We start from the raw sequence: 24,989 nt of genomic DNA, 5'->3' as shown, positions 1-24,989 counted from the left end.
CTTGCCTTGAACCAAGCCCCCTGCCACAGTTCACCTGCTACAGCAGGTCCCCATCTTGGCTCCTCCTAAGGCCTTTTGCTGTACACTGCTCCTGTCACTTCAGGTCATCGCTTCCGGCAGGTCTGGCTGTTGAACAGTTTCCGAGTCTCTGCCTCCAGAACAGCGGCTTTGGACTCCCTGACCACAGCCGCTAAGGAGTAAGGCAGCTCTTGGTGAAGGTCTGACAGCTCCTGGCTCGTCTTTGCACAGCACTCAATATAGTCCTGCTTGTATTTCCGTTCTTGTGCCAGCTGCGTCTGCAGAAGGGACACCTGAAAGAAGCAAAAGGCCGAGCTCAGACAAGCCCACGCTGTTAGGACCGCGCGTCGCTCCGTGCTACCGGCCGTCAGGGAAGACGCACCCCCTAACTCCTGCCCTGACAGACGCTTTGTCCTTGCGGAATGGGAAGTAACAGGTTCCCAGAGTCACCCGCAGCTGAGCGCAGATTATCAACAATTGCGCGTTTCTTCCTGGCATACCGTTCACACGTACAACACCGAGACATTACGTGGATATTCAAGAGAGCGGTTCCTCCAGGAGTTAGTAACCCAACTCTTTTTTTCAAAAGAGACAGATTTGGGCTACTGACACCTTAGTTCCACACGCTTTTTCCTCAGCAGGAGGACTACTGGTTACACGAGGTAGGGAAGAACTGCTCTGTTATGATCTAGTTTAACAACTTGACTGCTAGCACAGGAAAAGGGAGCAAACTCTCATTTTTCCTAACTTGAGAGCATTTCACAGATGAGCAGAGCATAATCTGATGAACAAAGCCCAGGGGGGAAATGAGCCTAAAAGGACTGCTGAGGCCTTGAAACTCCTCCATTCTACTCTTTCCTGACAACACGGAGTCGTGCCTGCTGGGCTTCTTGGTGGGAGAGACCAGCTGCTCTCCCCTCCTCTTAGGTTTGCAGTTTGCAGTGCAGCCCCAGCAGCTCCGGCCTGTTGCCCTCTGCCTGCTCTGGAGTGGCGGAGACGCGCACGGAAACTAAGACATCACAGGGACTTCACAGCAAACAATACCCGTAGGCTAGGGAACACCACCGCTGAAGAGAGGGACAGCTCTGACCTCCTCTCTGGAAGAGTAAGGGCACCTTTGTGAACCTGGGCTTGGAAGCTGAAAAACCCTCCCGCGCGCTGGTCGGTAACCCAGAGGTAGGAGGGGGAGCAGTGGCCATCTGCTGCCAAGAGCATCTCCCGGGAAGTGGGAGATCAAGTTCCAGTGCCGCTGTTGCCCAGACCCAGAGGAGTGCCCTAACTAGCCAGCTGAGGACTATTCCTTCAGCAGAGCACCTCCATTTTCCTGCTGAACTGCTGAACTAGGCCCACAGTGCAGGCAGACACAACAGGCACCAGGGGAAGGGCGTTCAGTTAGTTATCTGTAGCAACAGAACTTCAGACACTGAGGCTTCCTGGTGGAAACATCCTTAAGATACACCTTGATGGCTCCAGCAGTATTCTCGGCTCCCTTGCCAGAGCCAAGCATCGCGCACTTTACTGACATAAATATTTTACGCATTTTGCCCTCAACGCCTGTGAGGATTCACCTGCTCAGGGAGACCAGGGTGTACCAGACCCATACAAGTACCCCGAAGAGAAGCCTGGCGACTGCTGCTACTGCCAATACCACTGTCCAAGGACGCAATAGGGTTCAGCAGCTGGAAGGTACATTCTTACACTGACAGAACAAATGGCCACACAGTGCTTAGGTCTCTGACTTGGTCCGATATTGGGATCATGATTAGCACAGCACAGCAATAGGAGACTATCGGTTGCCTGAAGGCTGTAAGCTCTGGCACTGCCTCAGATCCCTGGGGCTCTGATATGATGCAAGCTCCACTGTTAGCGGAGTCAAGGGAAAACAGAAACAGCCAACAAGATGAGTAAGACTCAAGGAGAACATCCTTAGACTCTTCGCTGTTTTCAGGCGAGTTCCAGTTTTGTGAATTTCCTCCAAGCCCTCTCCCACCCGGCCGGACCTTTAGGCAAGCCAGAGACTAGACCGAGGTGAAGGATGGTGTTTGGCCGTGGCCAGCCGGTGTGTCTGACTGACACGGCCTGGCGTACTCACTTCCTGACAGCCAAACAAATCCCGGGTTGTAGCGTCATGCAAAGTTGTGCCCATCAGTACAGCCACAGCGGCTTTTGATGAGAGCTTAACTACTCCTCACCTGGTTCTGTAACTCAGCTAATCGACTGCAGCGAGCACAAGACTCCTCCTGTGAAGAAAACGCAAGGATTTCCTTTTAGTCTCCAGTTTGGGCAGGGCCAGGGTCTGTATTCAACTTCTGTTAGGTCTCTACTGGGGGGCTGCTGCCACTGGGATTCGCCATTGTTCCTCCGTATGGCCAGAGCATCCTCCCACCAAGTAAGATTCTGTTCTCACCTGTCTAGAAGCAGGCATCTTGGGCTGGTCAGACTCGGAGAGAGAAAATCCACGTGCGTCTGGCACCGACCGACCACCATAATTTCTCTTCAGTCTCCTCCGTTCGCGTTCCACCTGCACGTTGCATAGGAGAAAGGGTCACAGAAACCTGCCACCAAACACGAAGCAGAAGGACCTCTGGACATCGTGGCAAGGAGATGTCTGCTCAGAGACCCTTAACTGCACCAGAGAAGGTTGGGGGCAAAAAAGATTCGACACAGACTACGGAAGAGAAAGAGCAAGAGGAAACAACAGTTCCTGACGCAAGAGAGTCAAATGTGTGTGCATGGGGACACTGGGGCAAGAAGGGTGGTACCGGAGCCAATGTGCATTTGTGAAGGCACTGGGGTGCCAGAAGAGAGGGAAAATACAAAAGCGTCTGTCCACAGCGGGAAGTGGGAGAGGGAAGGAAAGAAGCAGCAGACTCCACAGTGCTGTCTGTGGAAACGTGTTGTGTTCCGGAGGACCGTGAGGCGTGGCAGAGGCAGGGAAAGCCTGTTTTACCTGCTCCAGAGTCCTCCTGAGCTCAGCATTGAATTGCTTCAGCTCCATCTTCTCATTTTCCAGACTTGCAATTGCTCGCTGCAGACATTCCAGCCGCTGCGACAGGAGTCTCTTCTCTGAGAGCCATGATCGCTGCTCCCCTTCTGCAATAGCCTGGTGGGTATTCAGAGAGGAGATTATGTGACCTGGTGCTACAGAAAGGTTGGGAGGGCCAGAATCAACACGTCGGGGAGAGTGACCGGACTCAGCAACGGCCAGTGCTAAGCCCCTTCTCCTCCGCCTGGTCCACAGCCCAAAACAACACACGCTTTTCCTAGGGCCCCTCCTCCAGATCACCTTGGAGAGATCCACACAAATTTGCCTTTGCGCTTTTTGGACTGCGGCACAAGTACAGCCTGAACGTGCATTGAAGCCTTTAACCTGATCAGGCAACGGTACAAATTCTATTCTTTTTACTACACCGGAAAAGCTGCACCTCAGACATCTACGTCTCTGAAAGCATCCTCTAAGCACCATCAGTGTAGCCATCCTTATAAAATTTGACTAAGTTCATCACATTAGTCTGGTGAACTGTGCCCTTTCCTTTCCAGGCCAAATCCTAACCACGACACGTTGGCTAAGCTTGCCTAGAGAGGAGAGAATCAATTACCCACCCCCAACTTTTGGACTTGCTTTCATTTTAACAGCAAGCTCTGTAGATCTTTCAGTAGCCTTGGGCTTGACAGAAAACATTCCAGCAGGTGAATGGTCTCTGGCCGGAGCTATACAGACAGGCAAGCCTGCTGGCTGCAATCATGGTTTCTTTGGCCAAGCACGTCATAGCTTTATGGCAATATATATTCCCATACCTTTGGGGGAAACATCTTTAGAATCCTGTATAGACATTTTAGTTCACTGATCATCAATTCACCTACCTGAAGGTGAAACCGGTCCTTGTCCCTCTCTGAAACCATACTCTGCAGGATGGCTATTTCTTCTCTCAAAGTCCCACTGGCCGTTTCACTCTTAGTAAGGGCAAGAGTCAGTGCTTGTGCCTTCTCTTTCCATTCAATTTCTCTGCTTTCAGTCTGCTTCAGAATAGCAGTCACACGCTCCAATTCTTCCCCCTTTGCTTTCCGCTCATATTCCAGTTGTTGGGTTAGCTCCCTCTCCCTTTGCAAGAGACAGTCTCTCTCCTGGAGAACTTTCCTCTTCTCTGCTTCCTCTTCCTCCCATTTTTGGAGTTTCTGGATTTGTTTCTTTAGGGTCTCCCCTTCATCTTTCCATCGCAAAGCTGATGTTAATTGTTTCAGGAGTTCACTCTGCCTCCTGAGCTCTTCTTCTCTCCCTGTCAGAGTCTTCTCTAAATACCTGACTCGGTCTCTCTGGTGCTTGATCTCTTCATCCTTCTTTGTCAGAGTCTGCCGAACGTGCTGAAGATCTTCCCGAAGACCTCTTATTTCCTCTTCTAACTCTCTTTGCTCACCTTGAGCCTTGGTCTCCTGTTCCCTCTCAGGCAAGGCTTCTTCCAGCAGCTTCTCTCGCTCTCTGTGATGACTAACCTCTTCATTCCTCTCGGTTAGCCGAAGCTGCAGGTTCTGCAAGGTCTTCAGTTCTTCTTCTTGGTGCTGGAGTTTTTGCATAAGAGTTTTGTTGTCTTCATCTCTCTTCCTCACCACTTCCTCAAGCAGATTGACTTTTTTCTGGCATGATGTTAGTGCTACTTTCATGCTTTCTTCACGAAGCTGGAACATGTTCATTTGCTCTGTCTGCCTGAGGAACTCCAAATGGTTCTGCTTCACTATTTGGCTCATTTTGTCTAGATCCTGCTGTAGACTCTTGGCCTGCTTGCCTTCTAACTCCTTCTGCTCTTGAAGGCTCTGGACATGCTCTTGCAAAGACCCTATCTCATGATCTCTAGCTTCTAGAGAAGACTCAGCATACTGTAGTTTTTGCAGTATGGCTTTAGTCTGCATCGCTGCCTCCTCCTTTTGCTGCTGAAGCTTAGAGAGAGCCTCCTCCAGAACCTCAATCTTTTCTTCCCTTTCTTTCAGAGTCCGTTTTGTTGCTTGAAGATGTGTTTGCTCAGCTTCATGCTTTTCCCCCTTTTCCTTGCATGCCTCACATTGCTTTCTAAGGGATAAAATTTCTTGCTCTTGTTCCTTTAGTGCCGCTTGAAGATGCTGCAGAATTTCCTTCTGCTGTTCAGAGTCTTGTTCTTGTTTTTGGAAGCTCTCAATCACTTCCTTCTGAGATTCAAGCATGAAATCCTTTTCTTTCAGTATTGCCTTAGTGCACTCTAGGTCTCTATGTAAGACATTCATCCGTTCTTCTGTTTTTTCCTCATAGTTCCGTATTTGTTGCTTTTGGATGTCTATGAGTCTGTCCTTTTCTTTTAAGGTTTCTAAGGTCTGCTCCAGTTGGTCACGGACAGTCCTTAACTGCATTTCCATGACTTCTGCAGCTTCCTGGATTTGCTTTTGTTGTGACTCAAGCTCTTGATCTTTTTTAGATAAAGAAAGTGTCATCTTTTCTACTTTACCATGAAGCTCTTGCAGGAGACCCTCTTGCTGTTCCTTGGACTGCTGGAAGAGTCTTAACTGATCCCTTTGAGAGTCACACTCACTCTCTCTGTCCTTGAGAACTGCCCTCAGGTGTTCAAGGCTTGCGTGCAGAGATGTCACCTGTTCTCTCTCCTTTTCCAGTTGCTGGATCTGCTCAGTCAGAGACATAACCTCTACGGTTTTCTCTTTCAAGTTTCCTTTCATATCATCAAGGTCCACAAGCAGATTTCTCACTTGTGACGTACCGTGTTGCTCCAGAATCATTATTTTCCCCTCCAGGAATTTGATCTCCTGGTCCCTCTCCTCCAGCTCTTTGCTCATCTTGCTCACCGCAGTCCTCTGCATTTCGCGCTGCTTCTCCAGCTCCCGTATCTCTTCTTGCTGGGATCTGATCTCCCGGTCTCTCTCTTCCATGTCTTTATTCATTTTGCTTACTGCAACCCTTTGTTTTTCTTGCTGCTTCTCCAGCTCCTGAATGTGTTCTTGCTGCAATTTTGTCTTCTGTTTTTCCTCTGTTATGTCCTTAGTAACCTGATGGAGAGTAGTTTTATGCATTTCGTTCTGCTTTTCCAGCATTCTCATCTGTTCCTGGTATAACTTCATTTCTCCCTCCCGCTCTGACAGGATGGCAGTCATATGAGTGAGATTCTCCTGCAAAGCTTTTACCTCTGCTGCCTCTTTCTGTAGCATCTGGATTTTCTCCCACTGTGTTTCCACTCCCTCACTTTTAATTTTTAAGATAGACAGCGTAGTTTGGAGTTCTTGTTCAAGGGAGTGATTCCTATCTGTTGCTGTATTTGCTCGGGTTTCAGAGGCTGTGACCGATTCCTGAAGAAGTTTTACCTCCCATACCAGTTTTTCTTTAAGTGCTTGCAGTCTGTCCCGTTCATGCTGCAAAAAGAGGGAGGAAAAGATTCAGTAATTCCATCTCTGTATGTTTGGGTTTCATACTGGATTGGAACTCCTGCTCTAGTGGCAGTCAAGGGCTGAAGTTTGGGCTTTTCGTAGAAAATTCGAACTATTCAGTTGGTTTCCCTGTTTGAGGTGAATTTTCTACTGCCACTCAAAAAAGATTTGAGAGCTGTACTGTATTTATCAAACTCTGTCCGTAACTGATTTTTGGAGTCATTGTAAATGGAGAAGTGGGAAAATATTGATCATATAAGAACAGCTGCACTGGCTCAAATGTCTAGGCTACTGTCCTGTATGGAACGGTGCCTGTAAGTGCACAGCCAGGGAAGAAAGCCTAGGAGTGGGGTAGACTTAAGTGATACCTCCCCTTCCCAACCCCAGCACTGTTCCAGCTTGTGAGAACTTTCACAGCCTCCTCCTGACCCCATGTAGACCTGCTGTATTTACAACACCCTTTGTCAAGGAGTTCAGCAGGTCTGCTCTGCTGTAAGCGTACCACCTCCTGTCATTTGCTTGCAGCGTGGCTCTCACTACCTTCATCAGATGGCTCTTGTTCATCTCTTGGAAAAGAGTGAACGACCGCTGCCCCCTCTCTCCCTGCCTCCCGGCATGTTCTACACCTTTCCTGCACCACTCTCTCGGTTCCGTCTTTCCCAGCTTACTCAGCCAGTCCCATCGTCCTTTTTGCCCTCCTCCGAACCTCTTCTGGCTCTAGTGTGTTCTTTTGGGGAGGAGCTGCCAGAACTGCAGCCAGGATTTCAAGTCCAGACTAAGCAACATTTCATTGACCTTTTTTTTTTTTTGGACCTCTACTGTGTAGAATTTTCATGGTACCGTCCTCTAGAACCCCACGGTCCCCTCTTGAAGGATCAATGGTCAGAGCACAGGCTGTCTTTCTGTGTTTCAAATCAGGACTAGTTTTCCCCTTGCAGGCACACATATTTAGCTGGATCAGCGCTTTCATTTCTCAAAAGTCTCTATTTTATCCCCATTGTCTGCTCGCTGATGGGCAACATTGAACAGCTTTCTGTTACTAGCAAAGTTGGTCTTCTCACCCCTTTTTCCAGATCCAGATATTTAGAAATCTAAATATGGATTTGGACACAAAGAATTGCCCAAACCATGCAATGTACAGAGAGACAGGTTTGAAAATTACTGGGACTAAAGCTTCAAGGGCAGAAACCTTCAGAACTGAGGAAAATAAGCACCCTGAATCCTAACGGAGTTTTATATGACTACCGCATCTTTTCCTACTTATGCAGAAGAATGCAATCGGAAAAGTTAAACCAAAACCCAAAACTCTTTGGAGGCTGCTAGCTGAGAGGTCAACTCTTCCCCCTCAAGGAAAACATAACAAAGCAGTCAAAGACTACAGCTTGTCACTGTCAGCCATGTCATATACTGTGAGGACAGGGAAAGAACAACTGCAGGTTTCACCCTATCATGAGAGTACCAGATTCACAATGGATGCAGCCAACTTGTTCAAAAATCTAAGTGGGTCACCATGTTCACCTGAACAACCACCTTCCAAAACAAGGCTGGCAGTAACAGGCCAGCAGAAATCCATTCCGATGATTGCTGGCAAAGAGGCAAAAGGCCTAGCCTGTCTGTCCAGGGCAGCAGCTGAGATTCAGCTGACCAGGAAGTCTCCTTCAGACCAGCTGAGATGGAGACCACAGTACGATGGCAGTCAGAGGGGTGACCCCAGCAGCCTGCTCTGCAGTGGGAAGGCAGGAAGGGGGAAGGCCACCTGTTTGATGCCTGGAGTAGCTATTGCTGGTTTAGTCACCTGTTTTTGCAGAGCATCCCTCTGCTGAAGAAGGATATTCATTTCCTCGTTGATGGTTTTCATTTCTTCCTTGTGCCTCTTCTCCACTGCCTTGATCTTACTCCGAGTTTCCTGCAGATCTGCTCGCAGCTTCTCGGTGATGTTCTGTAAACACAAATGGAGAGCAAGTTACTGGGACCTGCCGTGAGGTTCAGCTTTTTCCTCTTTCTGTCTCAAAAGCACATTCCTTCAGCCACTTCTTGCTGCTTTTCCATGCAGCTCTGCTTCCATTGTAACCGCTCCTTCCCATTGCTGATCTCTGGAGCTTACCAGGCTCTCTGCTTTCAGGGCCTGCAGCAGTCCTTGCCTCCTCGGTCCCAGGACTTAGGTTTTACTTCCTTGGTACTGCCCTTCACTCTGTTGTTACCTGGCTCTTTCAGCCTCTCTCTCTGCTTACGTCCAGTAGCCAAGTGCCTGTTCTTTCTGCCTACCCTACTAGTCAGGCTTACCTGCCCATTCTCTTGCTGCTCTTTCATCTCCTGCCTGAGCTGCTCTAGCTGCTGGCAGGCTTCTCTTAGCTCTCCCTGACTTTGGAGTAGCGTCTCTAATAAAGCATTCTTCTCACTCTCCTTTTCGAGCAGGACCTGCACAGAAATAAAGAGAAGACAGCTTTAAACTTCCCATACAAAATCTGTGTGGCAAGACTCAAAGACTGATGGGCTCATGCGTTCTCAAAGCACTATGCTGCTGGTCTCCTCGTTCACGAGCTGACCACTTGGAGACACAGCTGCCCAAGTGAGACTGGCAGTATAAACAAGGTCCGTCCACGCTCCACCTGTGATTGAATCTCCAACAAACTCTTAGTCATCTAACAGGAAAATGTGTGGCATTTCTCCAGTGTCTCGCCTTGCTGCTGAGGGTATCCCTCATCTTCTGCTGTGTCCTCTTTGTCTTTCAACAGCGACTTTTGCACCTAGTTAGCAGTAGAGAAAATGCAAGGCTGCCAGAAGGCTGAAGCTAGCAGCTCCTTCAGAGAACTCCTGTACTCCAAGTGGCGTTTGGTGAAAATTACTTCACTTTAAGGTACGCAGCAGCCTTTGGTAAAGTGCTGGCATTCCAGGGACACACTGTCATGCCCGAGCGCTGCCCTGTCATTTCACTACCTGTAGACACAGTTGGGGGTCCTGCTGTCCCTAGGCAGTCTGCATAAAGAGGACTTTGGGTAGGACACAAGGAGCACTCTCAGTGGATGACGGGGGTGCTTTGGCACAGGGGATCTGGGCACAGAATAGCTTACCAGCAAGCGCCTCAAAACACAGCCCAGAAGACACCTCTGTCTTACTGCTCAGAAATATTTCAGAGGACTCTTTACAAAGATTTTTCTTTTGTCAACAACCCTGCTGCGCCCCTCCCCGTCCCCCCCAAACAAAAACCCCACCCTCGTGGGGACTCACTCCTACAAACTCAGTTTGGGCTTTTTTAGAGTTAAGGCTATAAACACGTACCGGTAAACATCAAAAGAGCACCGTTAAGAGAACAGTGAGGATACTCTCAGGTAAGTCTTAAAAAAACCAGAATGCACTAGCAGCACAAAAATCTAAACCAAAAGGTGACGTTTCTGCCTGGCTTCCTATGAGAGGTCTCATTCCACGTCCCAAAGATAGCCCTGCATGCCTTTCACCTCACCAAATTCAATGTAGAAAACGGGTAGGGCGTGCTCCACACAGCCCAGTATCCAGCCATCTCCCACAGCTCTAGCCTTGCAAAAAACCACAAAAATTCTCCTTTCACAGCCTTTACCTCTTGCTTGGCATTTTCAACTCTGGTTCGTTCCTCTTCTTGTTGAGCTTGCATGGTAGCAACTTTCTGCTTCATATCAAACAGCTGCTTCTCGTGCTCCCCTTCTGTCTCTGCCTTCTCCTTTTCCCATTGCTCCAGCATCTCCTGCAGCTCTGAACGGTGCCCTTCCCGCTCGCTTGCCTGATGAGAGGAGGAAAAGACTTCCAGATGAAGTCCCAGCCAAGCTCCTCAAAAAAATGTGAAGCTTCATCCTTCCCACAAAGCCCCACCTCAACAGTGCACAGGAGCGGCTTTGTGCCCTCCATAAATCATGTCCTACCAAGGAACTTCAGAGGAAGGTCAGCAGGTGCAAGAAAAGGACATGTTACCTTCCCCTCTCTGATGGCTGCCTGTATCCTAGCACCCCTCCCCTCAGGGTTTCTCCCTATTCTCGGAGTCTCTATTTTCAAAGCTCACCTCCCTTTTCATCAATGAAAAGGTGCAGCTGGACTGCAGGGTGAGAACGAGACCGGCACCCTGATGCCCTGGTCACAAGACAGGCCACCAGCTGAAGTACCAGGAACAAGGGGCCTGCTCCATACGCTTCCCAAAGAGAACACCTCTGTCAGCCATGGAAGGACAGAAAGAAAGGAACGTAGCTCCTGTGACTGTCCAACCTCCTGCTGAACTTGTCTTATGCCCATTCTGCATCACTGAATCTGTGGCTGCATTTACTCTCCCAGCACAGTCCTGGGGGCCTTCACATGCCTCCAGGTACGAGCCAGTGGCTCTGCTGCCTGGCCTCGCAATGCGCTGCCATTTCACACGCTCGGGCTATTATTCTTCCAAAGCCAGCCCACAAAGCTTGCTTGAAGTAGTCGGAAGCATATTGTTTCCTACCAGGTCTTGCAGGAGCTTCTTTATTTCCACTTCACGATCAGTTTCCCAGAGTTTAAGGGTATCGTTACACTGCTGTTTGGTCCGCAGAAGTTCTTGCACCATGTTTTCCCGTTCCTGCTTCATGAGAGATCTCTCTGCTTCCAGCTCACGTTGAAGGCACTTCACTTCCCCTGCCAAGTCCACAAACGGCAAGATTCAGAGTCTGCACAGACAGTGGTTCTGACTTTACTGATCTTAAGCCATTTGAATTTCACTGTGAGAGGGATCTGCCTCCATCTCTTTCACTCCTCAGAAGCACTGCGGACAGAGAGCTATTTCTATACCACCTTCCCTAGGCAGGGGGATCACCAGAAACAAAGCACAGAGGCTCTCACCTTGTATCACCTCCTTGGCCTGCGCGGCTGCCTGAAGTTGGATTTCAAGCTGACTCCTGGCGATCTCCAGCTGGGATAAGTGCTGCTGAGCCTCAAACAGGCTGGATTCCAGGGTCTCCTTTGCTGACCTGCAAGTTGTGAATACGGAGGGAAATGAGTTTCTTGCTCCGGACACGCACAGGGAGTTATTCCAGTAAGAAGTCGTTCAAGACCCCTACACCTGACTACCGAAAATGGGTTGCATGGAAACTTCGGTACAGAAAACATAGCTCTACATAGCAATAAATAGCAATGCAGACCCCTCTGAGGGCATGTCCAGCTTTTCCTTAAGAACTAGCATACCACAGAAAGCCCAGCTGAGTTTGATCTCAACAGCCAAATCTTACACTGCTGTTGTCTCATCTGTGACACACAAGGAGCTGTGCCCACAAAGTCTGGGCCAGCAAGCAAAAGCCCAGCCTCTGCTCACAGCCCTTAGCTCATCAGCACTTCCAAGGTGCTCTGCAGGGGGCCAGAATAAGAGTATTTCCCTGGCTGACTCGTGACTTTTAAAGCTGTTCATAGTGTAGGCCTAGGAAGGTAATTTTCCAGACTCCCTACATTTAAAAGGGACTGAAGAAATACATCAGGTGATGCAGTAGAATCTCATGCTTGTAGCAGCATCTGTAAGAAATCAGAACTAGGTTTTATCTGAACAAGAACTATCTGAAAGGAGAGACAGGTATCCTTCAGTTTAAACTGCTGGAAGTTCAACTTGCTCCCTTTATTTCAGGGTTGCTAACTAAGTAGGCAGCAGCCCAAATGACTTGTCACTCTGGAAAAGGGAAGCTGTAGTACCGCAGGTGCAAATGGTTACATCCACAGACTGCAACCAGCTGCTGTGTATGACACCCAGGAGTCTGGAACCAGGAGCTGCAGTCCCCTCCCTGACCGAACACAGCGTCCTGTGTGCCAGTTTCCCACAGTACACAGCACTGCCTCACTCGTACAGGGATGCCATCAGGATAACATCCTTCAGGGTAAAGGGGCACCTGAGTGGTGCAACAATAAAACCCACAACAGAAGGATTTCACTACTTTGATGGACAACGGAGGATATATCTTCAAGAAGGAGAACAAGCACACGTTTCTGATGACGCCAGGGTCTGGCAGTCCAAAGGAAATATGCTCCATTTTAAGGATAAATACAAGTCAGTCGTCTAAAACAGAAAAGAAACGATAGACTCCAAAACTGTGACAGCAAAAGGCTTTTGAGAACAACGGCTGGCAAGAAGAGTTGCCGATTTTTCATTATCTACTGCCTAAAGTCCTTCATAACTCATTTATCTCTTTTTGAAAAAAATAATTTATCCCTTTAAAAAAAAAAAAGGAGCTGAACATTTAATGATAACAGCCCAATAATTGACCAAACATAATTCAGCTGGATCAGATAAGAGAAGCTGGAGCTCAGAAGAAGCAGCAGCCCTCAAGAAACACACTGACTCAAAATGGTGTTTATCAGCCTTGCTAATGCCATATGCTGGAGCGGTGAAGTGTAAAAGTCAAGAAGCACAACAAACAATCTCTAAAACATCATTTGTACAGCTCTGCAGGTTCAGGAGTCTTCTAAAAAACACCTTAGAGGAGGACAAACATCTCGGCAGTTTTTTTTTCTTTTTTTCTTTATCCTTTTTTTTTTTGAAAAGCAGAACTTGTCACATTTCATCTTAGAAACCTGATACAGCAGAAGCAGAGATTCTTGTTCCTTCCCTGTATAACTTCTCCATGACGTCTGTCTCTAAAGAGCATGTGGGAAGGAGTACAGCACCCAGACATCAGTGATGGGCAAGAATCCCCAAAGACTGCCGAGAATTCAAAAGAGGTTTCCCTGCTGCGGGTGTAACCAACTCTAGGTCCTGCACCGTACTTACCGAGACTTAGCTCAGAAACAGAAGGCCCTCGAGATTTTCAGCATGAGCCTCCAGCTTCACCCTAAATGGCAGTGTCCTACTCACAACCTCCCTATGTAATAGCCTTGAATTCTGAAGATCCCATGTCAAACTACTCGATAAGGAAAGATCTGTGTTCAAATGCACGGAACAAGAAACCAAAACCAAAGAGAAACTTCAGGTTTCAGTAAAAAGCTGCATGGCTTAACTACTACTCAATTCAGAGCCGAGTTGGCTTGCTTTGGACTTCACACAGGAAGGTGCAAGATGGCATAAACAGGAGCCCAAGGCTCAGGAGAGCTCTGCTAGCTTTAGCTGCCACAAAAATAACATTCAAATCACGATATACGTTGTGGGTTTTTTGCTCAAGATTCTTCCATTTTCTGTCCATGGAAGGCGAAAACATCTGACAAGCACAGAGGATGCAATAAATCCTCGTGTAATGATGACCACCTTTAGAATTGCAGACAGTAAATAATGTCTGGCCTAGGGTCTGCTCCCTGCCTTTACCTGGCCTCTGCCAGCTGCTCCGAAAGGCCTTGTCGGTCCCGCTCCAGGGCTGCCAGTCGCACCTCTAGGGCAGCCTTCTCGTGCACCAGCAGTTCCTTCTCTTTGGCCACCTTGGCCAGTGCTTGCCCTTGGTGAGAGGACTCCTGGCGCAACTGCTCCAGATCACTGCTAGCCGACTCTTGCTGGCGGTAAACCTGAAAGCGGGACAAAATACAGGTAGAGTGCTTTCTCGGGAGTTCTGTGCAGAGCCAGACACTGCCACTTCTGAATCAGCTCGAGGAGAAAGAGCTCCTGTACTGTGGGCTGAAAGGTTAAGAGCATCTGCTCTATACTGCACTAATACCCTGAGCTGCCAAAAGGCACTGGCACTGTTAACTTGAAAGTGATGTGTAAGGCCATACTGGCCTGCCCGGGACCAGGCAGCGCCTTCACGACAAACATACATACCCCAGACTACCTGTTTTCATGCAAAAATACTGCATTGCCCACAACTGCCAGCTTGCAAACTCAAGTTCTACCAGAATCTATTCCAGTGCTGGGAATTTTCAGGAAAGGTTGAGCAAAAGCAACTTTGCTCGCTGAAGAAGGTGAAAATACACATGGATTCTCCTGCTAGGAAAAAAAAAAAAGATCCACCTGTCACCTCCTTCAGTGTGTAAAGCAGCTGGCTGCAATGAGGTGATGCTTGGCAGGGAAACAGCCCTTGTGGTGAGCAGCGTCGTTCAGTGCTTTATGAAAGTCTGGCTGATGTGGCCAAAGATCTGGGAGGCACCGTCTGAACACTAGTTCATGTCAACAATACTGTTTATTTGTCTTACACAAAGAAGGTGTCTAATACACCTTGTTGTGTTCAAGCTCGAAGACTAACCATGATTTTTTAGCTTTTTTTCTTCAGTGTAACACCTCTGCTGGGTATTTGCCAAACATATCACGTACTCCATGATTCTCCCAAGCTCTTGTTCTGGGCTACCGGAATCAGTTAGTCCAGAGTGAAGAGTCTTGTGTGATCACCTATTTCTCATCTTCTTCCTCAAAGCCTAAAGAGGCTCTAACAATTCATAGAATCATAGAATCACTGCGGTTGGAAAAGACCTTTAAGATCATCAAGTCCAACCATAAACCTAATACTGCCTAGTCCACCACTAAACCATGTCCCTAAGTGCTACATCTGCACGTCTTTTAAATACCTCCAGGGACGTGACTCAACCACTTCCCTGGGCAGCCTGTTCCAATGCTTGATAAGCCTTTCAGTGAAGAAATATTTCCGAATAGCCAATCTAAACCTCCCCTGGCACAACTTGAGGCTGTTTCCTCTTGTCCTATCAATTGTCACTTGGGAGAAGAGACCGACACCCAGAGTTATGCACTTTGTTTCTTTTGCCACAAGTGGGAGCAGTAGCCCCACTCACATTCACGGACAACACAATCATCTCTTTGCAGCTTATCAAAAAGCCAAAACCGAGGCCAACACAGACGGCTGGATTAAAAGGATCTGTCGAAGCAGAGGACAACTCAGAGAATCGCAGAACAGCTCTGCAAGCCATCAACACATTGCCAAAAAGAAGTAAATGCCGCCTTCCAACCTCCAGCACTACCAAGTCTCTCCTTGACAAACACACTGCAGAATCCAACAGATGCAGCTTCACTCAGCCAAGCAGCCAAATGCCCACCCAGAAGCACCAGGATTTTGGTCTCACCTGACTGAGTTTCTCTTGGGTTTCTTCCTTCTCCTCTGCCAGTAGCGTCAACTCTACCTGCAGCCCCTCCTCTTGCTCCTCTGCTTTCTTCAGCAGCCGCTCCAGGTGGGCTTTCTCTGCGCAGAGCTCTTCATTGGTTCTTTCACACGAGTTCAGCTTCTCCTGGTCAGAGAGCCTTGCTCTCTCCATCTCAACCACTTTGCCTGACAGAACTTCATTCTCTTGCTCCAGCTACAATCCCAGAAGCAGAGAGGAAAGAAAATACAGTAAGACATAGTAAGATTTACGATGAAGAAGTATTGGCTTGGACAGAAAAAGGAACAACATTTCCATATTCAGTCAGTTGTACTGTTGGAAGGCAAGATGACTGACAAGGAGCAGCAGCTGGAGACAAACACCTGGCAAGATCTTTGGCAACTCTGCTCACCTGCAGCACAAGTTTGTTCAGTTGCACTTTATCCAATGCAAGAGCTTCATGGATACTGCTCATGTTCGCTGTGGCAGCTTGTAGCTCAGCTATTTCAGCACTCAGCTTATTCTGAGCCTCTGTCAACTCTGCTACTGACTGCTCTGCCTGAAGAGACAAAAGAACAACATGACAACAAAGGCACGAAAAGCCCTGACTTCAAGCAGCAACTCCACATCCCCTGTGCGTCTCTGCTCCCAATAAGCACCTGGGGACTAACTACCCCAAAGAGCCTATGGGGTCTGATCACCATTTTCCAAGAAGGAGAACAACCTTTTCCCTGTCTTCTACTGCCAGAAGCAGCATCTGTGGTGGTCGTGTGACCACAACTCCCTCTCCCACAAGTGCACCTTGGAATAAGGTGACCATACCTTCTCCAGTGCCATGGTAAGCTCCTGTTTCTCTTGCTTCAGCAGATCCCTCTGAAGGTGCGATTCCTCCAGTGTCTCTCTCGTGACTACCAACTCACTCTGTAATGAGGAATGTTTGCCTTCAAGAGCAGCTAAGTCCTTCAGGCTACGAGGAGGGGAAAGACAAACAAGTTTTTAATGCAAAAACATTCTCATTTCCCCAGCCAAGAGTACATACTCTGTCCCACATGTGGCAGTATAAATCATTCCCAGCAGCTTTCTCTTTACACCTAAAGAATGCTGGAATTTCCTGACTAGAGCTGCATCACTCTTTGTCAGTGATGTAGGTGAAACACTCGCCATGGAGAAAGTAAAACAAGCTTCCAGAAATCACAGAATGTTTCCAAAAAGTTCGGGTACTCTCAACAGCTTCCTGCCTGCCTGTTCTCTCTCTCCTTTTGGAGACATTGGATACAAAGCTTTCCAAAGTTCTTCTATGGGCAGCACAGACTTTTTAAGTCCAGATTAAGATTCCCACAATTACTCTTGCCTTCAGCAGTGAAACGATGAAAGAGCCTGCCATCTATTTGGCAAAGAGATGTGTATCGATTCCCAACCCAATATTCACAGGATCACAGGATGATTCAGGCTGGCAGGGACCCCAGGAGGCCTCTAGCCCAACCTTCAGCTCAAAGCAGCTGGGGTCAGCTATGGGATCAGGCCAGGTTGCTCAAGGCTCCCTCCACTTGGGTCTTCCAAATTTCCCAGGATGGAATCTGCACAACCTCTCCGAGCAACCTGTTCTGCTGCATGATTGCCCTCACGGTTCAAGTTGTTCTTCTCCTTAAATCCAGCCTGAACCTCTCTTGTTTCAGCTTATGCCTGACATCAACTACTCTGCTCAGGTTTGGAATGACTTTGTCAAAGGCTCATGAAGGAAGTACAAGGAGGCAGCTATGCCTCAGTGTGTCAGGAGGTAGCCAGACCTGCCCACGGGCTCCCTTCACCCTTCTACGCTACAAATGATGAGCATGCAAAATTCCTTCTTTTACAGTGGGCCTCCTGAAGTCCAGCAACGCCCATCCCTGCCCAGAGAAAGCTTTAACGCTCACAGGAGCTCCTGGTCACGACGCACTCTCTCCAGCGTCTCTTGCTGCTCTGCCTTTGCCCCCTGGGCTGAATCTTCCTTCAGCTGCAGTTCAGTGTTACTTTGACGCAGACGCGAGGCTTCTTGCTCCGTTGCTTCAAGCTGTTGCTGGAGCTCTTGCCTGCTTTTCTCCAGGTTTGCACAGTCACTGCAGAGACAAGGCTCAGTTAGAAGCATGAAGAGGCCTGAAGAGTCACAGGTCCCAAGTGCATCATTCCAGGATGGAGTTGTGGGGAGCACGGTAAGGAAGAACTTGCTCTTCCCCTCACAAGGTAACTGAAGAGGGAAAGAGAAAGGAAGGCAGGCTTTTGCCTTCATTCATTTAGGAGCAGTGGCTAGGAAAGAGCTCCCAAAGAACAGAATTCGGAGACGCAGCATGTCGAGAGGGAGGCGTCTTGTATGCCAACATCCCTCCCAATCTCCAAGACAGCCTTAGGATTTGCAGTCGAGCGTGAAAAGCAGTGACAGGAGGAGGCTAAAGTGCCAAACAGAGGCATACACGTGGTAGGGCAGGCGAGTTCTTTGCCCATAACACCTCTGAACTCCCAGAACTGGAAGCACATTGCCTCTACAACGCAGGAGAAGAAGGAGACACTCACCTTCTGAGTGCTTCTACCAGAGACTGGAGGTGCTGCCGGTGGCTGCTGGATGTCTTGCGTTCCTCCTCCAGTTGCTCAAGCCTTTGCTGCAGCTTCCTGCACTGCTCTTCCTGCTGTCTGTGCTGGTGCCGCAGGAAATCAATAGAGTCCTGCCTGGCAGAAAGCTCTTCTTTCAGGGCCTGCAAGGAACGGGCAGGGAAAGAGCACAAGCAAGCAATAAGGAGCAGGGAAGATGGCTCCAGAGAGCTGGGAGAAGCAGCAAGCAGAGAGACAGCTCACCTGAAGGCAAAAGCTGTCATGAGGGGGTGGAGAGCAAGGAGAGAAAAGCAGTAGAACACAGAGCTGGTGAGACTGGTAAGGCAAGACGCTACCAAGACTGGGAAGGCCAGAAAGAAACTGCCTCAGTAAATGGAAAGGGTTGAAGCTAAGTGAGGCATTAGCAGCTGAGCCTGCGGCCAGTGGTGAAGACAGGCAGAAATGCTCACCTGTGTTGCTCCTCGCCTCCTTGCCAGTGCTTCCTGAACCAATGCAAAGGCATGCTCTGCATCAGCGGAGCTCACACAAGAGAGGATGTTGCCAGGCTCTGCACGCTGGGAACTCTCAGGGCAGACAATGCTGACTGTGCTGTCACTGTCATCTAACACCACCTGGAAGCCCACATCAAGCAGTTACTCTTTGCTCATTCTACCTGGTTGTCGTTATCTATTTCTCCTTTGCCCCCCACTTCACCCTACAGTCATTAAAAACTCAATTCTCTCATTTCTTCAGTCAACAAAGAAGTTGTGTCCCTGTGGCCACAAGCACTCCAGGGATTTCTGACTACAGCTACTACAAACAAGAAGAAACAAGTGTGAAGTGGCTGGAGGCTGCTTGAACGCTCAGTCTCTCAAAGCTCTCAGCAATGATTTTGGTCTCCTGCAGCTTCTTAGAGCCACATACCCGAGCACCAGATCAACACCAGAAACAGCAATGAAAGGAAACATTAATGCTGCCCAGGGAAGAAGGAAGCTGATGAATACTGGAAAACAGCAATGAAAAAGCTGATGTCTAGAATTACTCCAAGCAGAAGCACAAGAGGATAAAAATGACTATGTAAGGGCCTGTATATATAGGGGATATACCTATCCCCTATCCTCAAGCACTTCTAAATCAAATTTACAGGGATGTGGTCCCAACTGTGTACTCACCTCAGTTATATCTTTGATCAGCTTTTGGAGGGAACGATTCTCCTCCTTGGCACTTCTAGTCAATGAAGCTTCATATTCTTTCTCTAGCCGACTTGCTTCCTGAGAACAGAAGAAGGAAAGGGTGGGCAGGGAAGAGCTGCCCCCCGCTGTAGCATTCCCATCCTCAGTAGCACTATCATGCCAAAAAGCCTCAGCCCTAGTGACTCCAGCGTATTCCTTCCCATATCTATTCCATTTCTTCTTTGCTAAAACTAAGAAGAGAAGGACCAACAGCTAGTTTGTATAGACTGCTATGGAGCTGTCAATTCCAAGGAACTTTGATGCCTCGAGACTTAAAGTCACAGGCAGGATAGTGTTGGTGCAACCCCCCTGAGGAAGACACCCAAGTTGCCTGCAGCTCCCCTGCCTCTGCCTGCACCTGGGCTGGCTCCGCACGTGCTAAACACACACGGAATGTTTTGGCAAGGTGCCTGACGTTCCCATACAGTTAGCATCTTCACCACTCTGTCGCTTGAGGAAGCCATGCCTCTCTGTGCTAAGGCTGGAAAACAAACGACTCAGACCAAGCAAACACTGGGCTATCTCCCAGGTAAAGGTAAAACCTACTAGAATCTCCACAGTGTCGTTAAGTGTTTTAATGGTCTTCTCCTTCTCCTCGTTCTGCTTCTGGGACTGTACAAGCAAGGCTGAGAGCTCCATCACCCTGCAAAGAGAAGGTCCACCTGCCATTCCAAAAGCATTGCACACCACCACCTGTTAAAGAGCTAAGCAGCTCCCAGAAGCATAGCAGAGAAAGTTCAACCCACAAAATACCGCAAAGGCAGCGTTCATCTCTACAGGTGAATATGCCTGATGTTGCAAAAGGGCACTTCTTGCCCCAAAGGCCTTCTGCACTCAGTCTTGCAAGGAACTGTCAGTACAGAGGTGCTACGTTACTTAAGACGGGCCTGGGCAAATTCGTCCCACCTCCTTTAGCACAGCCCTGGGCAGCAAAAGGGCGTACAAGAGACAGAGCTCTCTTTACACTGGTCTCAAGTTGTCACCAAGAACCAGTTCACAGCAAAAACACTGGAATATGCAATCTCTTTTCCAGTCTTGTCTTACTCAGAAGACATTCTGCTGGTCAGACATTTTTTTCTATCCTTTCTGTTGAAGGCAATAGTTTGACTAGGGACAGAAGCAAGGCTGTGCGGAATGGGTGTGTTTTAAAGGTGAACGCAGCCCACCTATGAATCCAAGAAGCAGCCACAAAAGATAATGTTGGTCATTGCAAAGTTTAAAACACCTTTACCTGTCCTGAAGCTCCTTCTTCTCCAGGTCCCCCTTGACCTGTAAGCACATCACTGCCTGAGCCTCCTCGTTTATCTCCTGTCCCGCTTGCTGCTGTGCCTGATCCTTCAGGACAGGTCTACCCAGAGTGACGGACTCCCAGAGCTGTACGCCAGAGTTTAGATGGGAGCAGTTTGCAAGTATCGACCCAGAAAGCCTCGTTTGCTCTGCCTTCAGCTCGGACAGATCTCTGAAGAAGAATAAAGAGAGAGCTAATGTTCCCACCACCATCCTTATCAGCTGCCTCACTTCTGAAGCACGTAATTACGCAACAGTAAAAGCTGGCAGGAAAGATGACATCTTCGCTGGGGACGCATCATTCACCTGACACTTTGGGATCAGGACACATCTTGACAGTTGAGCAAGGAGTCTACAGGATACCTGAGGAATGAATCTGTTTTCTCCTCAGAGATAAGAAGAACTGTATGGCACAGCCAGAAGGCTTCGAGGACCTCTAATCACTCTTATTAATTGTTGCTCCCGCTCTAGCTTATTAACATACTCTAGTTATCTTTAATAGATGTACGGTCCACAGCTTTTATACCTAGGGGATCAGCCTTAAGCGACCTCTTATTATCAACACTTGGACTGCCAGGAGGCTCCTGACAATATCTGCATAATAAACATTTCACAAAGGTGGTGTAAGAATAAGCCTAAAATGTTGTCACAGAAAAGCACAAACAACACAAAAATTAAATAGTAGTTCAGGCATACTCGCACCTTAAGGAAGGCTTACAATCCAATAAGAGAAATGGCTGACAGTAACCCAGAGTTTGAAATTGCATGCTGACACCAGAAAAATGTACTAGTACAGCTACACTATTTTTGTTTGTGTAGAAGGCAACGTGAGAAAGGAACCTCAGAGAGCCCAAGAACAAGAAAACCATCATAAAAAGAGGTATCAGACCAAGCAAAATAAATGGATAAATGCAGTAAGAGGGTAGAGAAGCTATTCTTCCTCTCAACAATGGTGGCACAGGGATACGCGGGTACAAACTGACCAGAATAAGTGTAGGCTGGAAATGAGAAGAAAAAAAAAACAACCCTACCATATTCATGAATGAACTTTCCATCAGGAGCAGTGGGAAAAGAAACTTGGTGAGATTTAAGGCCCATTTTCATCATTCTATAAAAGCTCTACATGCTGCATGTGTAGCCTTGGTGAGTCTCTTCCAATGTGTCCACATATGCCTGGGTCTGTGTTAATATGCCCAAACGTCACCACAGCCAAGTCATCTCTTTAGGGCCTCTGCATCGCTCATAGCCCCAGCCCCTCCGTTTTATCTGAAAACCAGCATCAAACCAAAGGATGCTGGAAATAGCCTACAGCATGCTTAATGGCATTGCTTCAGACTACCAAAGGAGAAATCCTATCTTCAGCCGCAACCAACATAACATCAAGGCTCAAAAAGCAGGTGTGAAGGGAAGCTACATTTCTTCTGCCACAGATCTAGCCTTAACTTCTACTCACCGCTCAGTGGCAGTCTTCATTTCCAGGAAATGACGGCGGAAGGTTACCACCTGACGCCATAGGCTGAGTAGACTGTTACGATCACCCCTCAAGTAGCTGTCAAAAAGCTAAACATGCAAAGACAAAAAGAAATGCCAATTCAGCCTTCGCTGCCACTGTACAAGTCTCTCAGATAGGAGAGCGCACAACCACCAGCCCCAGGTCTCCTGTAGTAACTACGGCAGCAGGGGCATCAAGGACTGAAGAGGCACCACAGAAGCATCCTCAGCAGACCTGACACATGACTTCAAAGAAGGGAACAGCCACACTTCTCCTGCCAGAGTGGATATCAGCAAAGGACACCCATCAGGATTCATTGTCTCGCCTCGCAGAGGTGTCGAACAGTCTCGGTGGAGGAAGACAAAAACAAGCCCCTCCAAGACCAGTGTCAGATGTGCTTACAACAGGCTATTGGTAAGGGAGGCCTGCCTTGTTCTTCCGTTGCCTGCTCTGAATCTGAAAACACACAGACCTCCCTGGTCTCCACTGCTCTAGACAGACATTTAAGAACCAATAAAAAGACGAGCGTTCCTGGGTAACCGCCCTACAGCCTCCAGCAACAACAAGCATTTGCCTTTAAGACCGAGCTGTCTTTGCCTTAAAGAGCAGTACGGTCACAGCAAGTGGGCATCTCCCATCACCACAATTTGCTGACACTCCTCCATCTCACACCCCTGTCCTCTGCTCATCACCACCAGCACATCCTCAGCAGAGACACAACTTTCACACAGCAACCTCTCCATGCCAGAAATAAAACACATTCTCATTCCACTCCAGCGTCACATCTGACGTTCCCGTAGCCTAGCCTTACCTCACGTTCACTGCGCCGTTCTCTCTCCTTCAATTCCAGCTCCTCACGGGCCCTCATCCAATCCACTGTCAGTTTTCCAACATCTTCTTTGAGGGCTGAATTAAACTTATTCGCTTTATCGAGGTGCTCCCGCAGGACAGTGTTCACTTCTGCCAGTCTCTCACACCTTGAAAGGGAGAAACAGCAATGAGGTCACTGAACGACTGCCATCCACCAGCAGCATCCCCGTCATTTTCCAACTCCCGCAACACTGACTTTGTTGTCAAACCGAGAGGCAGTAAAAGTGCTTTCCAGGGTTAACTAAGATCTCTCTGTGATGGCAAACTCATTTGCTTCTCCTTGCTTTAAGCCTTCAATTTCCACCTACAATTTTGGTTTCCCCTTCAACTTTGATGCTGCCCACAGTTAACATCCTGCCTCCCCTCTGTGCCGTCTGATCACCGGCTGCCTCACCTTTCTCTAGCATTGTCCTGAGTCGCTCACCTGCCGAACCACAGAATCATTTAGGCTGCAAAGGGACCTTTGGAGGTCACCTGGAATAACTCCCGCTCAGAACTGAGCCATTCAGCACACAACACTATTACTGCACCACAGAAAACAGATTGTGGACCTTTCTCCTTTCAAAGCGGCCTGCCCAACCTCTGCCCCTGGGGAGACTAGGTAGCACTGACAGCTTTTCCCTCACTTCCATGAGCATCCAGGGTACCAAGTACGAGGGAACGCTTCTTCCTTGTACCTTTGCTGCTCCTCTTCCACCCGAAGCAGTGCTTTGTCCAGGCTGTGGTCTTCTGTGGCTTCCCACCTGCCTGGAAGGGATCCCTTAAGAAGAAAGGAAATGTTTAGTCCAATTCTTCTGTTCCCTTCACTACTGTGAGCAGCCAGCGCTTTCCCCTCCTTTTTCTTGGGTATCTCAGGAGCTCGTGGCTTCTTCCAGGGGTAACACCATTGTGATTATGGAGAGGAGGGGAGGGGAAGGGCGTTACTCAATGTGAGTAGCTCTCCTCAGTCTCCCACTGTCGCACTCTCACAGCTAGGTACCCTCAGCTCATGACCGCGAGTGCTCACTTCGACTTGAAGCCTGGGCATGCTCTCCTACTCCCCTACCCTTCGTTTCCCAGGTTTACTTTAGCCGTGAAGCAGAAAGAAAAGCACAGAGCCAGCTCTGTACGTTGAACGCCAGCATTCTTGCCTTCTAAAACATCATTTTTAGCCGATTCTTCCTCAGAGACAGCCATATAATGCAACAGGCAGTACAGCCCCCTCCTGAGACCCAGGACAAACGTTACTCCAGCAAGAAAGCACTTTCACAAAACCAAAATCCTTCTTGATCGGGTTTGCCGGAGCGGCACATCTGGGACTACTGGCTGCTCTAAGAACGGCAACAGGACAAAACACTGACGGGCAAACGTACAGCGCTTCTTTAAATCCTCAGGTAGCAAAATCTTGGTTTCCTCTGTCATCGCTTTGGGGAAACGTTTTTTGTCTGCGCTAACGAATGCTCCGTGCACTATCTTTAGTCAGCAGCCTGCACACTCACCCGTCCTGCTTCCAGTTGCTGCTCCAACTCTCGACACCGAGTCCGGTACTGCAGTACCTGGATGGACACAGGGAATGCAGATGAGCGAGTGCAGCTTGTGACAGACTCGGCTCCTCCTGCATGAGCTCTTCTCTAGGCCGTTAAGCCCAGGCGCAGTACGTGGCACAGTGCCGCTGATACAGCCACCCAGAAGTCGTTACGATACAGGGGAGCTTCCCTGTAGCCGGTATTACAGAAAGCGAGACAGGGTTTCTCTCACGCGTAGTGCTGCCTGCTCAGCCTGGGACCGCGACGGCGAGCAGGAGGCTGCACGCCGGGCCGGGCCGGGCCGGGCCGGGCCGGGCGGAGCAGGGCGGCTCCCGGCGCCTCCCCCGAGCTCGGCGCCATCCCGCCCGCGGCAGCCCCGGGGAGGGCCCCGTCGGGGCCAAGCCTTCGCCCGCCCAGCTCTCCGCCGCCGAGGCCCCTCGCAGCGCGGCGCGGGCGGCCCGGCCCCCCCGGCCCCGCCGCCGCGGCCCGGCCCCGGGCAGCTCCCCTCGGGCAGGCGCCCCCGCCCCTCACCTTCGCCTGCAGCTTCCGCACCAGCACCGCTTGCCGCTGCTGCGCCTCCTGCGAGCTCTGCAGCCGGCGCTGCAGGGAGGCCTGGCTCCGCGCCGCCTCCCCGGCTCCCGCCGCCAT

The 24,989-nt window shown here is 49.1% G+C and overlaps 1 protein-coding gene across 1 annotated transcript; it reads right to left on the bottom strand.

Moving 5' to 3' along the window:
- On the bottom strand, positions 1-24,989 carry LOC104263635 (centrosome-associated protein CEP250-like). The gene is made up of 26 exons (XM_059827429.1): positions 24,873-24,989; positions 24,303-24,371; positions 23,514-23,596; positions 22,778-22,943; positions 21,928-22,034; positions 20,419-20,646; positions 19,734-19,830; positions 19,128-19,226; positions 18,426-18,587; positions 17,941-18,119; positions 17,307-17,489; positions 16,216-16,360; positions 15,806-15,952; positions 15,379-15,609; positions 13,682-13,875; positions 11,245-11,372; positions 10,871-11,040; positions 9,992-10,171; positions 8,701-8,835; positions 8,213-8,356; positions 7,717-7,761; positions 3,883-6,402; positions 2,969-3,121; positions 2,426-2,539; positions 2,211-2,258; positions 1-311 (listed from the first exon to the last, which is right to left on the bottom strand). Exons 1-26 carry the CDS (start codon positions 24,987-24,989, stop codon positions 105-107), a joined length of 6,051 nt encoding a protein of 2,016 aa, XP_059683412.1. The 3' UTR covers positions 1-104.

This window comes from Gavia stellata, chromosome 20 (assembly GCF_030936135.1).
Source record: "Gavia stellata isolate bGavSte3 chromosome 20, bGavSte3.hap2, whole genome shotgun sequence".
NCBI classification, from domain to species: domain Eukaryota; kingdom Metazoa; phylum Chordata; class Aves; order Gaviiformes; family Gaviidae; genus Gavia; species Gavia stellata.
Note: the sequence above shows the minus strand (reverse complement) of the source record. Positions and strands in the feature narration are given on the sequence as shown.